Source organism: Pongo pygmaeus, chromosome 16, assembly GCF_028885625.2.
Source record: "Pongo pygmaeus isolate AG05252 chromosome 16, NHGRI_mPonPyg2-v2.0_pri, whole genome shotgun sequence".
In the NCBI taxonomy this organism is placed as follows: domain Eukaryota; kingdom Metazoa; phylum Chordata; class Mammalia; order Primates; family Hominidae; genus Pongo; species Pongo pygmaeus.
The window spans coordinates 46,236,893-46,254,050 of record NC_072389.2 but is presented as its reverse complement, the minus strand read 5'-3'; the positions used below and the strand labels follow the sequence as shown (position 1 = coordinate 46,254,050).

The following is a 17,158-nucleotide window of genomic DNA, read 5'->3' as shown; positions in this document are numbered from 1 at the left end:
TTTTTAATTTTTTCATGGAAGACAAATGTTAATGCCAAGAATACCAAGACTTTTCTCAACTTTTATCTCCCTATTCAAGAAGGTGACATTTTTACAGGTCATCTCTTCAGGGAAAATTTCTATAGAGGAAGGAGTCTCTGCCCTTGCTTTAAGGTATTATTTTAGACAGGAGTTCTAAGTAGGAAGTAGAATGTTAGGTTATGTGGATTGGATGTTCTGTTTGTTTTATGTTGATTATCTGAGTCCCTGGATGGTTTTCAGATCTCCAAGAATCCTTTTTTATTCTAAGTTATGTGTTTAAAATATTCCAATACCTTTGAGGTCCCAAAGTAAATAAAAAGTGTTACTGGTGATATTAAACCTCAGGTTTGATATATTTTTTATTAACTCATGGTGAGTCCTTAGAAATTTATTAGAGGTCCATGTTAACTGGCTAGATGATATTTTCTGTAGAACTTTCTTTTTTCTATTCTTTCTTTCTTTCTTTTTTTTTTTTTTTTTTTTTTTTGAGACGTAGTTTCACTCTTGTTGCCCAGGCTGGAGTGCAGTGGCGCAGTCTCGGCTCACTGCAACCTCCACCTCCCAGATTCAAGCAATTCTCCTGCCTCAGCCTCCCGAGTAGCTGGGATTACAAGTGCTCGCCACCATGCCCAGCTAATTTTTGTATTTTTAGTAGAGATGGGGTTTTGCCACGTTGGTCAGGCTTGTCTCGAACTCCTGACCTCAGGTTATCCACCTGCCTCTGCCTCCCAAAGTGCTGGGATTACAGGCGTGAGCCCTTCTGTGGAACTTTCTATCCTCAGAAAGGTATTACTTCCTACAGCAATCTTTTTTTTTTTTTGAGACAGGGGATAGGGTCTTGCTCTGTTGCCCAGGATGGAGTGGTGCAGTGGCGCAGTTGGGGCTCACTGCAGCCTCGACCTCCCTGTCTCAAACGATCCTACCATCTCAGTCTCAGAGCTGGGACTATAGGCGTGTGCCACCATGCTGGGCTAATTTTTTGTATTTATAGTAGAGACGGGGTTTCTCCATGCTGCACAGGTTGGTCTTGAACTCCTGGACTCAAGCCTCCCATAGTGCTGGGAGTACAGACATGAGCCACCATGCTTGGCATACTGCAGTTGTTCGAAGGAGCATATGCCTTTGGCCAGGAGCAAGGAAGGCTCATTTTACATTTTCTTCTCACACAACATCCCTCATAACTGCTCTCTCCAAACTCATACTGGAAGTGCACAGATTAATAATTTTAACACTTTATACCACAGATATGTACTTTCTAATTAAATGACTTATGTCAGCAAAAGTGACTAAAGATAATAGAAGAGTTTATAAAGCCAGAAATGATACAACTCTGCCTATTTGAGGCTATTTTTTCTAAATCCAAATACCATGTTTTCAGTAGAGAGGAGTCATTTCCCTTGGAAGTGTCCTGTTTTCAGCTTTGTTGAATAATGTTTTTCAGTTGAATACATGATGGAGTACTTGATTCTGAATGTTAGTTTTTTGGAAGGCATTTTTGTCATTATGGGGTCTCAGTAGAATAATTAAAGAATGATTTATTGCTAACATGAATTTGTAACTTATTTTATCAAACAGTGTTCGTTGGAAGATCCTCTTACAGTTCCAGTGTCGGAATCGTCTTTTGCTAACCGGGACCCCAATTCAGAACACCATGGCAGAGGTAGGCACTAGTCCAGGTCCCAGGTTTATATCTTCATAAAACAGAAGGATTCTAGCAGAGCATAGAATTCTTTACCCATTCCCCTGCAGTGCTACTGCTTTGTATAAATTATAGTCCCCACATAAAAGACTTGCCCCAAGTCGTTTTTTAGGCATAGGCATCATTCCTGTTTTCTTACTCTCTGGCATAAGGCCAATGAATTACTGTATTCTTTTGTATTTATGTATGGAATACTGACCACATTAGAAAACGTAAACATTTAATGCAGAGATGTGTTTTTGCTAGAGTTGAAATGTAATATTTGTTAACACAGAGGGGAGCTAAAATTTTTGGGGGGAGTTAATTGATCATCTAGAATAAGGGTTAGAAATCCTTATAGAGGCTGAGTGCAGCTGCTTATGCCTGTAATCCCAACAACTTGGGAGGTCGAAGTGGGAGGACGCCTTGAACTCAGCAGTTCAAGACCAGCCTGGGCAAGATGGCAAAACCTGCACGCTACAAAAAAAATCAAAAAATTAGCCAGGCATAGTGGTGCATGCCTGTAGTCTCAGCTACTTAGGAAGCGGAGTTGGGATGATTGCTTGAATCCTGAGGTCGAAGTTGCAATGAGCCGAGATCGTGCCACCATACGCCAGCCTGGGCAACAGAGTGAGACTCCATCTCAAAAAAAAAAACAAAAAACAAAAGAAGAAAACTTTATAGAAACTGACAGATAGTATATATTTTATAGAGTTTGGAGGCCATACAATCATGGTTGCAGCTACTCAACTTTGCTTGTCTAATAAAGTAGCCATAGGCAGTACGTAAGTGAATGGCCATGGCTATGTTTCAATAAAACTTGATTTAAAATAGTGGTAGACCAGGCTTGGCCCAACAGGCCATATTTTTCTAACGCCTAATCTAGGATTATTAGTAGCAAGTTATCATACCTTAGGTTGTGTTCAATTATGGAATAGATTTTTATAAGAAGATCGTTAAAACTATCCCATTGCAAAATCTGAGCATGACTTGCGCTTTGAAACTTTTAGTTTGAAATTAGTTGAAAAATAATCACATTTTGCTACAGCACCTAATAAAATTAGGGTTGGTTGATGAGGCAAGAATGTAGTTGAATTCATTCATTTTCTGTCTTTCACTCACACATACGTATGCATCTAGGCACTTACACACTAATACACCTGCAATTTTCTCTCTCTCTCTACTCTAATACATCCTTACACGCTGTCATTTTGTTGCTGTATAGCTGTTTCATTTTTGTCTTTGTTTACAGCTTTGGGCTCTGCTGCATTTCATTATGCCAACATTATTTGATTCACATGAGGAATTTAATGAATGGTTTTCCAAGGACATTGAGAGCCATGCCGAAAACAAATCCGCTATTGATGAGAGTGAGTACTATTATGAGCTGGCTTTCTTTTTATCTACCTATTAGTGTAGGCAACCATGTAATTGCATATTTTCTTTTATTTGAATAATTTTTCTTCCAGTATACATAGACAAATCAGGGGGGAAAAAAACCACATTTTTTGCTTATAAAATAATTATGTTTTTTGTACATATTTAACAGTCAAAAAAGAACTAATTTAGATGATTACTACTATAGTCTTGTCTAATCAAGGCAAATCAGGCTTGATTCATAAAGTATTATATTTTAGCTTGCAGAATTCACATTTCCCATTTAGATCTTGAAAAATTCATATTGGCCAGACATGGTGGCTCACATCTGTAATCCCAGCACTTTGGGAGGCTAAGGTGGGCGGATCGCGTTAGGTCAGGAGTTCAAGACCAGCCTGGCCAACATGGTGAAACCCTGTCTCTACAAAAATACAAAAATTAGCCGGGCATGATGGCGGATACCTGCAATCCAGCTACATGGGAGGCTGAGGCGGGTGACTCGCTTGAACCCAGGAGGTGGAGGTTGCAGTGAGCCGAGATTGCATCATTGCACTCCAGCCTGGGTGATAAAGCGAGACTCCATCTCAAAAGAAAATTCATATTTAATTCTTTGTGGATCAAATGGGTCAAATGCTGTGGGTCTAATGGGTCAAAGCTTTTTTCCTGTGATAAAAACAGCAAATATTAGAAGGGCCATTTTTGTTGTTTTTTGCTACGTATTAGAATTTGTTTCCATTGTGAGCATTTTTAACCTTATCAATACTTTTGATCTTGTTGAATAATATCTCTGATTTTAAGAGCATTCTGAAGTGTTTATTACACAGACATGAGCTTGCTCACTATTAGAAAAGTACTTATGTGATTTTACACTATGAGTTGTTAATTTGCTGACATCCTTTGGAAGGTAATTTTTGGGGAACACTGAGAGTCCCAGATAATTTTTATTATACTTACAACCTTATTAGTGATAAAATGTCCCTAAAACCTAAAAATGAATTCTAATGAAAATAGAGCCTAGTATATTTATCCTGTTGACTATAGCAAGATGGTATAAAAAATTAAAATTCCTTGCTTTCCTACTTGGGAAAAAGTTTCAGTCGACTTTTAGAGAATCATTGAGCCAAAGGAGTTTTGAAGAGTTTGGTGAGAGGTGAATGTGGTATTTGTTTCTGTTGTTTTTGTGAAATCAGTATAATGTATTATTTGGGGGCCTCCCGGCATTTCAGATCAACTTTCTCGCTTACACATGATTTTGAAGCCATTTATGCTGAGGAGAATCAAGAAAGATGTGGAAAATGAATTATCTGACAAGGTAAGTAAAGAAGACCTCATGTGTTTAAGCCTCAACAGGCACCAACTTAAGATTCCAGGGGGAGAAATTTATTGATATATGTTTAGTTGAAGTTTGCTTGAAGGAAGACATTTAAACTTGCATGGATCAAAGAGGACTTAAAATGAGGCAAATAATTGAGGAAAATAACACCTTTTTTTCTTTTTTTGAAATGCTTTTTACTGGAGAATTTGAAATGCTTTTTACTGGAGAATTTGAAACATTACAAAAGTAGAAAGATAGTATAATGAGTCCCCTTGACCCATTGTTCCGTGACAATAATCATTAACTCTACCTCTGTCTTATTCAAAAGCAAATCCTGGATGTTTTATAAATGAATATTTGTTTATAAAGTATTTTCATGTGTATTTCTAAAAGATTCGGTTTTTTTAAACACTGCCTAACCGCATGCCATTATCACACCTATTTAAAAAGACCAGTTCCATGATAGCATCACGCATCTAGTCAGTGTTCAGATATCTCCAGTTGTCTTTGTGTGTCTGTCTCTCTTCTTCAAAGAATTAATTTGTAGCCAGGCACGGTGGCTCACGCCTGTAATCCCAGCACTTTGGGAGGCTGAGGCGGGCGGATCATGAGGTCAGGAAATTGAGACCATCCTGGCTAACAGTGAAACCCCGTCTCTACTAAAAATACAAAAAATTAGCTAGGCATGGCGGCAGGCGCCTGTAGTCCCAGTTACTCGGGAGTCTGAGGCAGGAGATGGCATGAATCTGGGAGGCAGAGCTTGCAGTGAGCCAAAATTGTGCCACTGCACTCCAGCCTGGGCGACAAAGCGAGTGTCTGTCTCAAAAAAAAAAAAAGAAAAAAAGAATTTGTCAGAATAAGGATACAAGCAAGGTCCACACATAGCATTTGGATGGTCTGTCTCTCAGTATCTGGTTTGTTGTTTCTTTTGAGGCAGGTTCTTACTCCTTCACCCACACTGGAGTGCAGTGACACAATCTTGGCTTACTGTTGCCTTGACCACCTGGGCTCCAGTGATCCTCCCCCATCAGCCTCCCAAGTAGCTGGGACTACAGGTGTGTGCCACAACACCTGGCTAATTTTTGCATTTTTTTTTTTTTTTTTTGTAGCGACCAGTTTTGCCATGTTGCCCATGCTGGTCTCAAACTCCTGAATTCAAGGGATTCACCTGCCTGGGCCTCTGAAAGTGCTGGGATTACAGGTGTGAGCCACTGTGCCCGACCTCTTAGTATCTTTTAATCCCTCCCTCCTTTTTTTCCCCTTGTAATTTTTTTTTTTTTTTTTTTTTTTTTGTAAGACAAGGGCTCACTCTGTCACCCATGGTGGAGTGCAGTGGTGCAATCACGGCTCACTTCAGCCTTGACCTCCTTGGCTCAAGCAGTCCTCCCACCTCACCCTCCCTAGCAGCTGAGTCTACAGGTGTACACCACCACACCTGGCTAATTTTTCATTTTTTTCTAGAGACAGGATCTTGCTGTGTTGCCCAGACTAGTCTTGAACTCCTGGACTCCAGCAATCCTCCCACCTCAACCTCCCAGAGTGCTAGGACTATAAGCATGAGCCACCGTGCTGGACTTAAAAAATCAGGGATTGTATGTATATCCTCTTCAAAGAGAGGAGTAGAACTGTACCTTTATTTAGTCTTTTTTTCTCAAAATCTTGGTGGGCAGTTTTTTGAAATTGGCTGATTTTAGCTAATAAACAGCAATGTCACATAGATACAACTGAGAGAAGGAAAATATTTTATTTAAAAAATGAATCCCTAATGCATTTATATTTAAAGGGTCGTGTAAACAATAGCAGTTCATTGTTTAAAAAATTTTTTTTTTCTGAGACTGGATTTTTTACTCTGTCACCCAGGCTGGAATGCAGTAGCATGATCATGGCTAACTGCAGCCTCATACTCTAGGGTTCATGGGATCCCCCCCACCTCAGCCTCCCTAGTAGATGGTACTATAGGTGCACACCACCATGCCTGGCTAATTTTTTATTTTTTGTTTATTTTTTATTTTTTTGAGACTGAGTCTTGCTCTGTTGACCAGGCTGGAGTGCAGTGGCGCGATCTCAGCTCACTGCAACCTCCGCCTGCCGGATTCAAGCGACTCTCCTGCCTCAGCCTCCCGAGTAGCTGAGACTACAGGCGTGTACCACTATGCCCAGCTAATTTTTGTATTTTTAGTAGAGATGAGGTTTCACCATGTTGGTTGGCCAGGATGGTCTCGATCTCTTGACCTCGTGATCCACCCACCTCGGCCTCCCAAAGTGCTGGGATTATAGGCGTGAGCCACTACGCCTAGCCCTAATTTTTTATTTTTTAATTTTTATAGAGTCAGGGTCTCACTATGTTGCCCAGGCTGGTCTTAGAACTCCTGGGCTCAAGCGATTCTCCTGCCTTGGCCTCCCAAAGTGCTGGGATTGCAGGTGTGAGTCACTGCACCCAGCTAGTTCATAATTGTTGTTTAGTGCTACATAAGGAGGTGATCTGAAGATCTAGTATGGTTCCTAACCACTGTGTATAGTATGTGTTTCTTAAACATCATTTAGTGTTTCCTATCTTACTAGTAGTTTTGCTATGGAAAGTTAGAGAAGGCATTAAAGCAAAGATGACATGTGAGCTAGGTTTCAAATGATGAGTTGGCATTTACTAGGAAAATATGGTGGGAATGGGGGGCTAGGCAACAAGGGCAGCATGAGCAAAGATAGAGTAACATTGAAATATGCAGCCTGTTTTGGCTAACTTTCAGATCATTGTGGCTAAGTGGTATGTGAGGAGGTTATGATGATGAGAAACTCAGACAGTAAGGTAGGTTTGATTATGGGAGAACTGGTTTTTTTTTTTTTTTGAGATGGAGTCTCATTCTGTCACCCAGGCTGGAGTGCAATGGTGCAATCTTGGCTCCCTGCAACCTCTGCCTCCCGGGTTCAAGTGATTCTCCTGCCTCAGCCTCCTGAGTAGCTGGGATTACAGGCATGCGCTACCACACCCTGCTAATTTTTGTATTTAGTGGAGATGGGGTTTCACTATGTTGGCCAGGCTGGTCTTGCGCTCCTGACCTGTGATCTGCCCGCCTCGGCCTCTCAAAGTGCTGGGATTACAGGCGTGAGCCACTGCGTCCAGCCTGATTACTGGAGGCTTTCTTTGCCGAGATGAGAAGTTTCAACATTTTACTATAGGCAAAAATGCACATTGAAGATTTTTCAGCAGTTGAATTCCTTTATAAGCTATATGTGGAAAGTATATCACAACCAGAAGAAACTGGAGGCAGGAAGACCACAAAATATTATCAGTCTATATTGTATCAGGTGAGGGCCAGCAGTAGGGCAATGGGTATGGTTAGAAAGGGTGGTAGATTTCCAGGCTGAATTGAAGGATTTAGGAAATACTAGAACATGAGGTGTGAGAGAGCATTCAGAGGTGAGTTAAGTTTGTCTTTCCCAACTGAAGGAATGGTAATGCTGTTAACCAATTTAGTAAATTGTGGAAAAGAGAACTGTTTTTCTGACACATCACATATGCAATTGCTGCAGACTGAGTGGGACTCTTAGAGTTAGTAGTTGCAGGTACTGGCCTGGGTTATGTTTGGGAATATATTTTTGTATGTTACTGTGATGACTGTTAGGTGGCACAGTTAGAAATGGAAGAAATTGCCCAGGGAAAGCAAATGGAATGAGTGATGAAGAGAAGAGGGCCAAGGAATATACATTTTTTTCTGAATGATTGTCCACATTCACAGGTTTATAGAGATACTGAGTTCACATATGTTTATTCTCAATCATAATATGGTTCGTGTGTGTTTTCAACTTTAAGCTGATGCTGAATTTTCTTAAAAACTACTTTTCCAAATATAAATGTTCTTATTGATTTTTAGATTGAGATTCTAATGTATTGCCAACTGACCAGCCGACAGAAGCTGTTATATCAGGCACTAAAGAACAAAATTTCCATTGAGGATTTATTGCAGTCTTCTATGGGCTCTACCCAACAAGCACAGAACACCACCAGCAGCCTCATGAATCTGGTCATGCAGTTTAGGAAGGTAAGAGCTTAGGTCAGTTGCCTTGAAGTTTTGTTTTTTGTTTTTTGAGATAGAATTGTCTTGCTCTATTGCCCAGGCTGGAGTGCAATGGCGCGATCTCGGCTCACTACAACCTCTGGCTCCCAGGTTCAGGCAATTCTCCTGCCTCAGCCTCCCAAGGAGCTGAGACTACAGGAGCTTGGCACCACACCTGGCTAATTTTTGTATTTTTAGTGGAGATGAGGCTTCCCCATGTTGGTCAGGCTGGTCTCAAACTCTTGGCCTCAAGGGATCCACCCGCCTCGGCCTCCCAAAGTGCTGGGTGAGCCACTGCACCTGGCCTTGAAGTTGTCTTTATTAACCTTTTTCAAGAAAAAGTCTATCCTTGATGCCAGATAAACAAAGGCTGTTAATGAGATGAAAATGGGAAAGTATCCATTCCCAAAGGTAAACATTTGGGATTTGGGATCCCCTGTCATTACGTATGATGTCTGCATGTGGTAATATTGTCTTACCATTTCCCTTCCTTTTAGGTGTGTAATCACCCAGAGTTATTTGAACGACAAGAAACTTGGTCTCCATTTCATATTTGCCTAAAGCCATACCACATTTCAAAGTTTATCTACCGTCATGGACAGATCAGGGTCTTCAATCATTCACGAGACAGGTAGGGAAGTATTACTATGTGTTCACTATTAGTGTTTTATAGTTTACAGTTTTATGGCTTAGTAGATAAATTTAGTGGAGAGAATATGAGTTCCCCAGCAATGAGACATTGAAGCAAAGGGTGGACAACTGTTGAAGGATCTTATGGAAGGAATTTGAGCACTGTTAAAACTTCAGCTAGGTGGTCTTAAAGGCCCTAGTCACTTCTGGTTCTTCTTTGAATCAGGAATGTGCACCAATTTGTAAATATGTACTTGCAGCAAGTATGCGTATCTATGCCCCATTGCTGAAATTGGTTTGTGGTGGCTTACTTTACATTTGGAATTGCACTTGTGGGTGAACTGATTGTATTGTAAGTTAATCAAATTTACCTTTTTCTCAGAGTCAGCAACAATAAATTTAGTAAAGTTTGAAGTGGTTGTTAAGGTAATACACTAGAGACGACTTCCATTCAGAAAATAGATGTGTGGTCCATTCCACACCTGTGAGTTAGTATGGCCCGGGCTTCTGAATTTTTAAACAAGTTCCCAGAGGTTTTTTCTGCATATCAACATTTGAGAACCATGGATTTAGAAAGCTCTTTTGTAGAGAAACTCATCACCAGTATTTAGTTTAATGAAACTGAAATTGAAACACATTTCTTGGATTTTACTTCATTAGTTATTTGTAGCTCCAGGTTAATATTTAACTTGAGCTGGGGGGGAACAGGCCAGAGCTGTATTGCCTTTTGTTTAATATAGTATATGATATACCTTAGGGCACTAGAATTGTGATTCTCTGAAATAAAATGAGACTACTTTTAATTTGTATTTTCTTCTTACACTTTCACTAAATACTTTGTATTTTTTTTTAATGTATGCTATGATTTTTGCCTGGTAATATGGCAAGAAACTTCTTAAAAGTGAAACAGTTTCAAAACTAAAAGGTTTTACTTGGTATGGAACCTCTAGTCTAGTTAACTTTCCATTATTTATGTTTGGGTTTGGCTTTATTTTATTTACTTACTTTGCAGGTGGTTAAGGGTTCTTTCTCCATTTGCACCAGACTATATCCAACAGTCTCTCTTTCACAGAAAAGGTAGGTGTTTTGATCTTTGGGAAAGTAGGTTTGTCAGAGTTTTACCAGGATGCTCTTTGTTTTGCTGAGAGACTGATTTAGCATGAGTATTAGTTTTGCCTATATGGTAGGCCTTTATTTATAAAATCTTGATAAAATTTAATTAAGGAAATTAGTTATCTTTATAGGCTCTGTGATTTGTAGCTATGAGAGGAAAAAGTAGAAAATAGTATTATTGACTTTCCATCTTTATTTTATACCTGCCTTTCAAGAATTTCTTGCCCTTGAAACTTGACAAAGTCAGTGCTGGACTCTCTCATTAATGAGACTTCCTTCTGTCTTAGCCTGAGGAAAAGAAGCTACTCAACTTTGCTCATTGTCCAAAACATTAAGGCCAAGGTTCAGAACCTTTCACCTCTGTCCTGTCCTTTTCTTTTTCCTAGCATTGGACAAAGAGAAGGCATTTAGGCAAGCATCCAAAAATCCCAAAGGTAACGTAGGAGCCATCTCTAGTCTGGTCCGTATATATATGCTATATCTCATAGGCCTGCCTCTCTTATCTGTAATTGTAGTATAAAGGTGTGGCACCCTAACTTGCACCATAGTGGTTAGATCAGAACCTTTAGAATAGTGTTTTGTTCTTAAGTCAAAACTCAGCAGTTGAGCAGGCTTTAACTGCTTAACCAAGAGCATCGTCTCTTGGTTTGCTGTTGGGTTTCAAATTGTCTTTTATATTTCAGGTATTAATGAAGAAAGCTGTTTCTCTTTCCTTCGCTTTATTGATATATCTCCAGCAGAAATGGCAAAGCTTATGCTTCAGGGACTTTTGGCCAGGTGAGAGGTTTGCTTATTGCTTGATAAGAGGCCACTTAGGAATAAATGGGATAGATATTGAATACTGTGGAATTAAATATTTAATATGATATCATCTTAGAGAACTTGTCGTTAATTTTCTTTTGTTAAGAGTAAAGTGTGTAGGCCGGGCACGGTGGCTCATGCCTGTAATCCCAGCACTTTGGGAGGCCGAGGCGGGTGGATCACCTGAGGTCGTTAGTTCAAGACCAGCCTGACCAACATGGAGAAACCCCATCTCTAAAAAATACAAAAGTAGCCGGACATAGTGGTGCATGCCTGTAATTCCAGCTACTCGGGAGGCTGAGGCAGGAGAATTGCTTGAATCTAGGAAGTGGAGGTTGCAGTGAGCTGAGATCACGCCATTGCACTCCAGCCTGGATCAGTTGAGGCCAGCCTAGATCAATTGAGGCAACAAGTTCAAAACTCCATCTCAAGAAAAAAAAAAGAGTAAAGTTTGTTGGCCAGACCCAGGCGCGGTGGCTCACACTTGTAATCCCAGCACTTTGGGAGGCCAAGGCGGGTGGATCACTTAAGGTCAGGAGTTCAAGACCAGCCTGGCTAACATGGTGAAACCCCATTTCTACCAAAAATACAAAAATTAGCTGGGTGTGGTGGTACACCACTGTAGTCTCAGCTACTCAGGAGGCCTAGGTAGGAGAATTGCTTGAACCCAGGAGGCGGAGGTTGCAGTGACTCAAGATCGCTCCACTGTGCTTCCACCTGGACAACAGAACGAGACTTGGTCTCAAAACAGAACAAAACAAACAAAAAGACTGTAATTTGTTATTCATAAGTGAATTGTACCTTTCTTTTGCTCATTTAGTAATTGTATGATGCTTCATAATATATCTTAAATAGGCCAGGCACAGTGGCTCATGCCTGTAATCCAGCACTTTGGGAGGCCGAGGCAGGTGGGTCACCTGAGGTCAGGAGTTTGAGAGCAGCCTGGCCAACATGGTGAAACCCCGTCTGTAATAAAAACACAAAAATTAGCCGGGCATGGTGCCATGCGCTTGTTTCAGCTACTCAGGAGGCTGAGGTGGGTGAATCGCTTGAACCCAGGAGGTGGAGGTTGCAGTGAGCCTAGATCATGCCATTGTACCCTAGCCCAGGCAACAGAACAAGAATATATATATATGTGTACACACACACACACACACACCTTAAATATAAACTAGGCTTTTCTCTCTCTCACACACACACACACACGTACACACACACACACACCTTAAATATAAACTGTTTAGGCTTTTCTCCCATAATTTCTAGTAAGTCTTGTTTTACTTGTTTCTACAGGGCAAATGGAGGCTGGTGATTCATTTAGTTAGTGATTGCAGCATAGCCTGCCTCAAGTGTTCTGGGAAGTTTAATTCTCTGTTCTTTGGTATAATGGTTCTCACTGATTTTATTACTTTTCATTTATGTAATTAGAAATGGTTATCTCCTTAATATCAAGGAATTTTTTTTTTTTTTCCCCAAGATAAAGTCTGGCTCGGTCGCCTAGGTTGGAGTGCAGTGGCTCGATTTTGGCTCACTGCAACCTCCGCTTCCTGGGTTCAAGTTATTCTCCTGCCTCAGCCTCCCAAGTAGCTGGGATTACAGGCGTGCACAACCACGCCTGGCTAATTTTTTGTATTTTTTTTTTTTTTGGAGAGGTGTGGTTTCACCATGTTGGCCAGGCTGTTCCCGAACTCCTTGGCCTCAATTGATCTGCCTGTCTCATTCTCCCAAAGTGCTGGGATTAAAGGTATGAGCCACCGTGCCTGGCCAAGGTGAATTTTTTTTTTTTTTTTTTTTTGAAACAGAGTCTCGCTCTTTCGCCCAGGCTGGAGTACAATGGGGCAATCTTGGCTCACTGCAATCTCCACCTCCTGGGTTCAAGCGATTCTCATGCCTCAGCCTCCCAAGTAGCTGGGATTACAGGTGCCTGCCACCACGCCCTTTTGTAGTTTTAGTAGAGACTGTGTTTTGCCATCTAGGTCAGCCTGGTCTCAAACTCCTGACCTCAGATGTTCCACCTGCCTCGGCCTCCCAAAGTGTTGGAATTACAGGCGTGAGCCACTGCGCCTGGCAAATTTTTTAAAATACTGATAGGAGCTTTGCAGAGGATTTTAGTTTTCATAGTAGCAAACCATGTAATGCGAAATAATTTATCTGAAAGTAGGAAAGTAGGAAAGAACTGTTTCTGAAATGATAAAGATTTACAAAAGAGTTATGTTAATGAGAGACAATCCTTGGATCATTCCTTGCTGCTGTGAATGACCCTCAAACCTCCATGGAGCACTGAATAAGCGTGTCTGCTGTGGTTTGTTTCAGATGGTTAGCTCTTTTCCTGTCTCTGAAAGCCTCCTACAGGCTCCATCAGCTACGCTCCTGGGGAGCGCCAGAAGGGGAGAGCCACCAGAGGTATCTGAGAAACAAGGATTTCCTTCTTGGGGTTAATTTTCCACTCTCCTTTCCAAACCTTTGCAGCTGCCCTTTGTTAAAGGTAAGCAATTATTTGAGCATAAATTACCTACTTAGTACCTTCTTTCTTTTTCCTTGAATCAGTAAAAATAATAGTAAAGTAAATGAGGGCCTGAAAGAACCAAAAAGTTCCCAGAGGACTGGGCGGTGCAGTGTATTGAGTTCTAACTTAATTTACACTTTGTATATATATTTTTGAGTGTATTTATATTTTCAAAATGTTTATTTTTTACAATACTGTGAACTACACAGATCTTAAGTGTACAGCTCTGTGAATTTATATATGTATATACGCTTGTGTAACAACCACCTAGATCAACATATAGAACACTTCCAGCTCCCTCATGCTCCTTTCCATTTAGTAGCTCTAGTTTAGAAAAAGACAAACCAGCAATTAAAGGTAATTGCCATGTTCTACTTCTGTCACCATAGATTATTTTTGCCTGTTTGTGAACTTTATATAAATGGAATTATCTTGTATGTACTCTTTTGTGACTGGGATTTTTCACTCAGTATTATTCATGAGATTTGTCTATGTCATATGTAGCATTTTTTTTTATGGCTATGAAGTATTACATTGTCTGTCTGAATGGACCACAATTTATTAATCTGTTCTACTGTGGTAGATATTTTGGTTGTTTCCAGTTCTAGGCTATTATGAATAAAACCCCTATGCACATTTGTCTACATGTTGTTTGATGAATGCAAACACTCCTTTCTTTGGTGTTTATATCCAGGAATGGAATTGCTACACTGTCAAGTATAACCCTGTTTAGATTTAGTAGCTTTTGCCAAACGTTTTTCCAAAATAGTTTTATAAATTTACATTTGCACCTGTGGTATGTGAGATTTGCTATTATTCAGCATCCTCCACTACACCTGGGAATGGCAATCTGTTTTGTTTTGTTTTGTTGTGTGACTCCTTATGAATAATCATTCTTTACAGTTTTAATTATTTTTATGACTGTGTAGTGGCATCTCATTGTGATCTTGAATTGTATTTCCATGAAAAGTAATGATGTTGTGTACAGTTTCATACAATTCTTGGCCCTTACAGAATAGTAGGTGACAAAGAAGGTGAAAGAAGGTGACAGGAACTGAAGTTATAGATGTAGGTACAGGTCATATGGAACCTCATAAGAATTGCTGAGGGTTTGGAATTTATTCTGAGTGAAATGAGTAATACTAGAGAGTTTTGAGAAGAGGAGTGACAGTTCTTTGTTATGGTCCTTCAGCTAGACTGAAGTTTAGAAATTAGGTCATTTTCCTTGTATCCTATAGAAAATGTTATGAGGTAGTTTGACAGTTACTGTTGTAGAATGAAGGACATTCTTTGGCTAGCTCATTCAGTATTTGCCCCCTGTACACTGCAAAGCTCACATGATTTCCTTCTCTTCTATTTTCCCAGTTGGTTTCTTAAGCATTGCTCCATGTAATTTTTGGACTTTGGAGAGGGAATCAGTAATGCAAATTAATGTAATTGGATTCCAGCCTGTTTGGAATAATGCTGTCAGTGGTGGCAGGGTGATATCCTGCTGGTGAAATATTCCTAGTACGTCTACTGGGAACGCTGGTATGTCTGAAGAGTTGCTTAACCTTCTGTAAAAGATTAATTCTTTCTCTCAACCCCTAAATTTGGTAATATATGTTACTACGGTAATACATTTTTATCAATTCTGCTTTTTATACAAAAAGCACTGTTCTTCCAAGACATTGTTGTTCCCTGTTATATGGACACCTGCATTTTTCTTAACACTAGAGATATGCATCACTCATTTGCATTCTTCTCTGTTTTCTGAAAATATTGTAGTATGTTCCAGAGCGTCTGCTTAGTGAGGTCCTTATATCAGTTAGAATTGTCTGAGAAATGCAGATGTGGGTAGTATGCTTTATGGGAAACTGGTCATAAAATATGTTTACCCAGTTGAAAGATTCACTTATATTTACTCATCTTAATTTGCTCTTGTAGTGGTTTAGAGTATACACTGACTTAATGAGCTATTGGGCCACAGGGAGCTGAAAGCTTATGTATGTGTGGAGACATTGTTCTGCTTTCAATCTCATCATCCTTATCTCCAACATATGTATGTATATTGAAATACCAACCAAGTAGTGTATTTTGCTAGAGTTTATGGTTCTCATAATTAATGATAAGACTGTCACCTGGGCGTGGTGGCTCACACCTGTAATCCCAGCACTTTTTGAGTCCGAGGCAGGCAGATCCCTTGAGGTCAGGAGTTCAAGACCAGCCTGGCCAACATAGTGAAACCCCACATCTACTAAAAATACAAAAATTAGCTGGGTGTGGTGGCACACGCCTGTAATCCCAGCTACTCGGGAGGCTGAGGCATGAGAATCGCTTGAACATGGGAGGCTGAGGTTACAGTGAGTGGAGATCGCACCACTGCACTCCAGCCCGGGTGACAGAGTGAGACGACTCCGTCTCAGAAAAAAGACTGTCAGTTTTAAAAGATCTCTGCTTTCAGGGCCAGGAGTGTTGGCTTGGTCCTGTAATCCTAGCACTTCGGAAGGCCAAGGTGAGAGTATCGTTTGAGCCCAGGAGTTCAAGACCACCCTAGGCAATATAGTGAGACCCCATATCTACTAAAAAATTTTAAAAATTAGGTGGGGCGTGGTGGCTCACCCTTGTAATCCCAGCACTTGGGGAGGACGAGGTGGGCGGATCCCTTGAGGTCAGGAATTCAAGACCAGCTTGGCCAATGGTGAAACCCTGTCTCTATTAAAAATACAAAAACAATTAGCTGGGTGTGGTGGCACATGCCTGTAATCTCAGCTACTCAGGAGCCTGAGGCAGGAGACTCTCTTGAACCTGGAGGCTGAAGTTGCAGTGAGCTGAGATCATGCAACTGCACTCTAGCCTGGGTGACAGAGCAAGATTCTGTCTCAAAAAAAAAAAAAAAATTAAAAATTAAAAATTAGCCAAGCATGGTGGTGGGTGCCTGTAGTTCCAGCTACTCAGCAGTCTGAGGCAGGAGAAGCCCTTGAACCCAGGATGTCAAGGCTGCAGTGAACCCTGAGTGCACCACTGTACTCCAGCCTCAGTGACAGAGGGAGACCCTGTCTCAAAAAAAAAAAAAAAAAAAAAGGAAATCTTTCCTTTCAGCCAAGCAAAATGATCGTTAGATATTATCCACTCTTAAAGGTTAGCCTAGGTTCTGAATAAAGAACTAGAAGCCGGCTGGGTGCGGTGGCTCATGCCTGTTAATCCCAGTACTTTGGGAGGCCGAGGCGGGCAGATCACCTGAGGTCAGGAGTTCAAGACCAGCCTGGCCAATGTAGTGAAACCCCATCTCTACTAAAAAAATACAAAAATTAGCTGGGCTTGGTGGTGGGCGCCTGTAATCCCAGCTATTAGGGAGGCTGAGGCAGGAGAATTGCTTGAACCCGGGAGGTGGAGGTTGCAATGAGCCAAGATCGTGCCATTGCACTCCAGCCTGGGGAACAGGAGCAAAACTCCGTCTCAAAAAAAGAAAAAAAAAAAAAAAAGAACTAGAAGCTCCAGATGTAACAATTAACAACAATGTAGAGGCTAGGCATGGTGGCTCATGCCTGTAATTCCAGCACTTTGGGAGGCTGAGGCGGGATGATCGCTTGAGCCCAGGAGTTAGAGACCAGCCTGGCCAACATGACAAAACCCCATCTCTACCAAAAAAATACAAAAATGAGCCAAGCATGATGCCGTGTAAC

General features: G+C 40.8%; 1 protein-coding gene across 3 annotated transcripts in view; it reads left to right on the top strand.

Moving 5' to 3' along the window:
- The window catches only part of INO80 (INO80 complex ATPase subunit), a 137,263-nt gene that overhangs the window by 57,983 nt on the left and 62,122 nt on the right, over positions 1–17,158 (top strand). For all 3 annotated transcript variants that reach the window (XM_063652134.1, XM_063652133.1, XM_054450302.2), the window contains exons 17-24: positions 1,597–1,681; positions 2,952–3,069; positions 4,303–4,388; positions 8,261–8,428; positions 8,941–9,074; positions 10,086–10,150; positions 10,870–10,963; positions 13,301–13,472. In XM_063652134.1, coding sequence (XP_063508204.1) covers positions 1,597–1,681; positions 2,952–3,069; positions 4,303–4,388; positions 8,261–8,428; positions 8,941–9,074; positions 10,086–10,150; positions 10,870–10,963; positions 13,301–13,472 — 922 coding nt within the window. The remainder of the gene's footprint in view (positions 1–1,596; positions 1,682–2,951; positions 3,070–4,302; positions 4,389–8,260; positions 8,429–8,940; positions 9,075–10,085; positions 10,151–10,869; positions 10,964–13,300; positions 13,473–17,158) is intronic.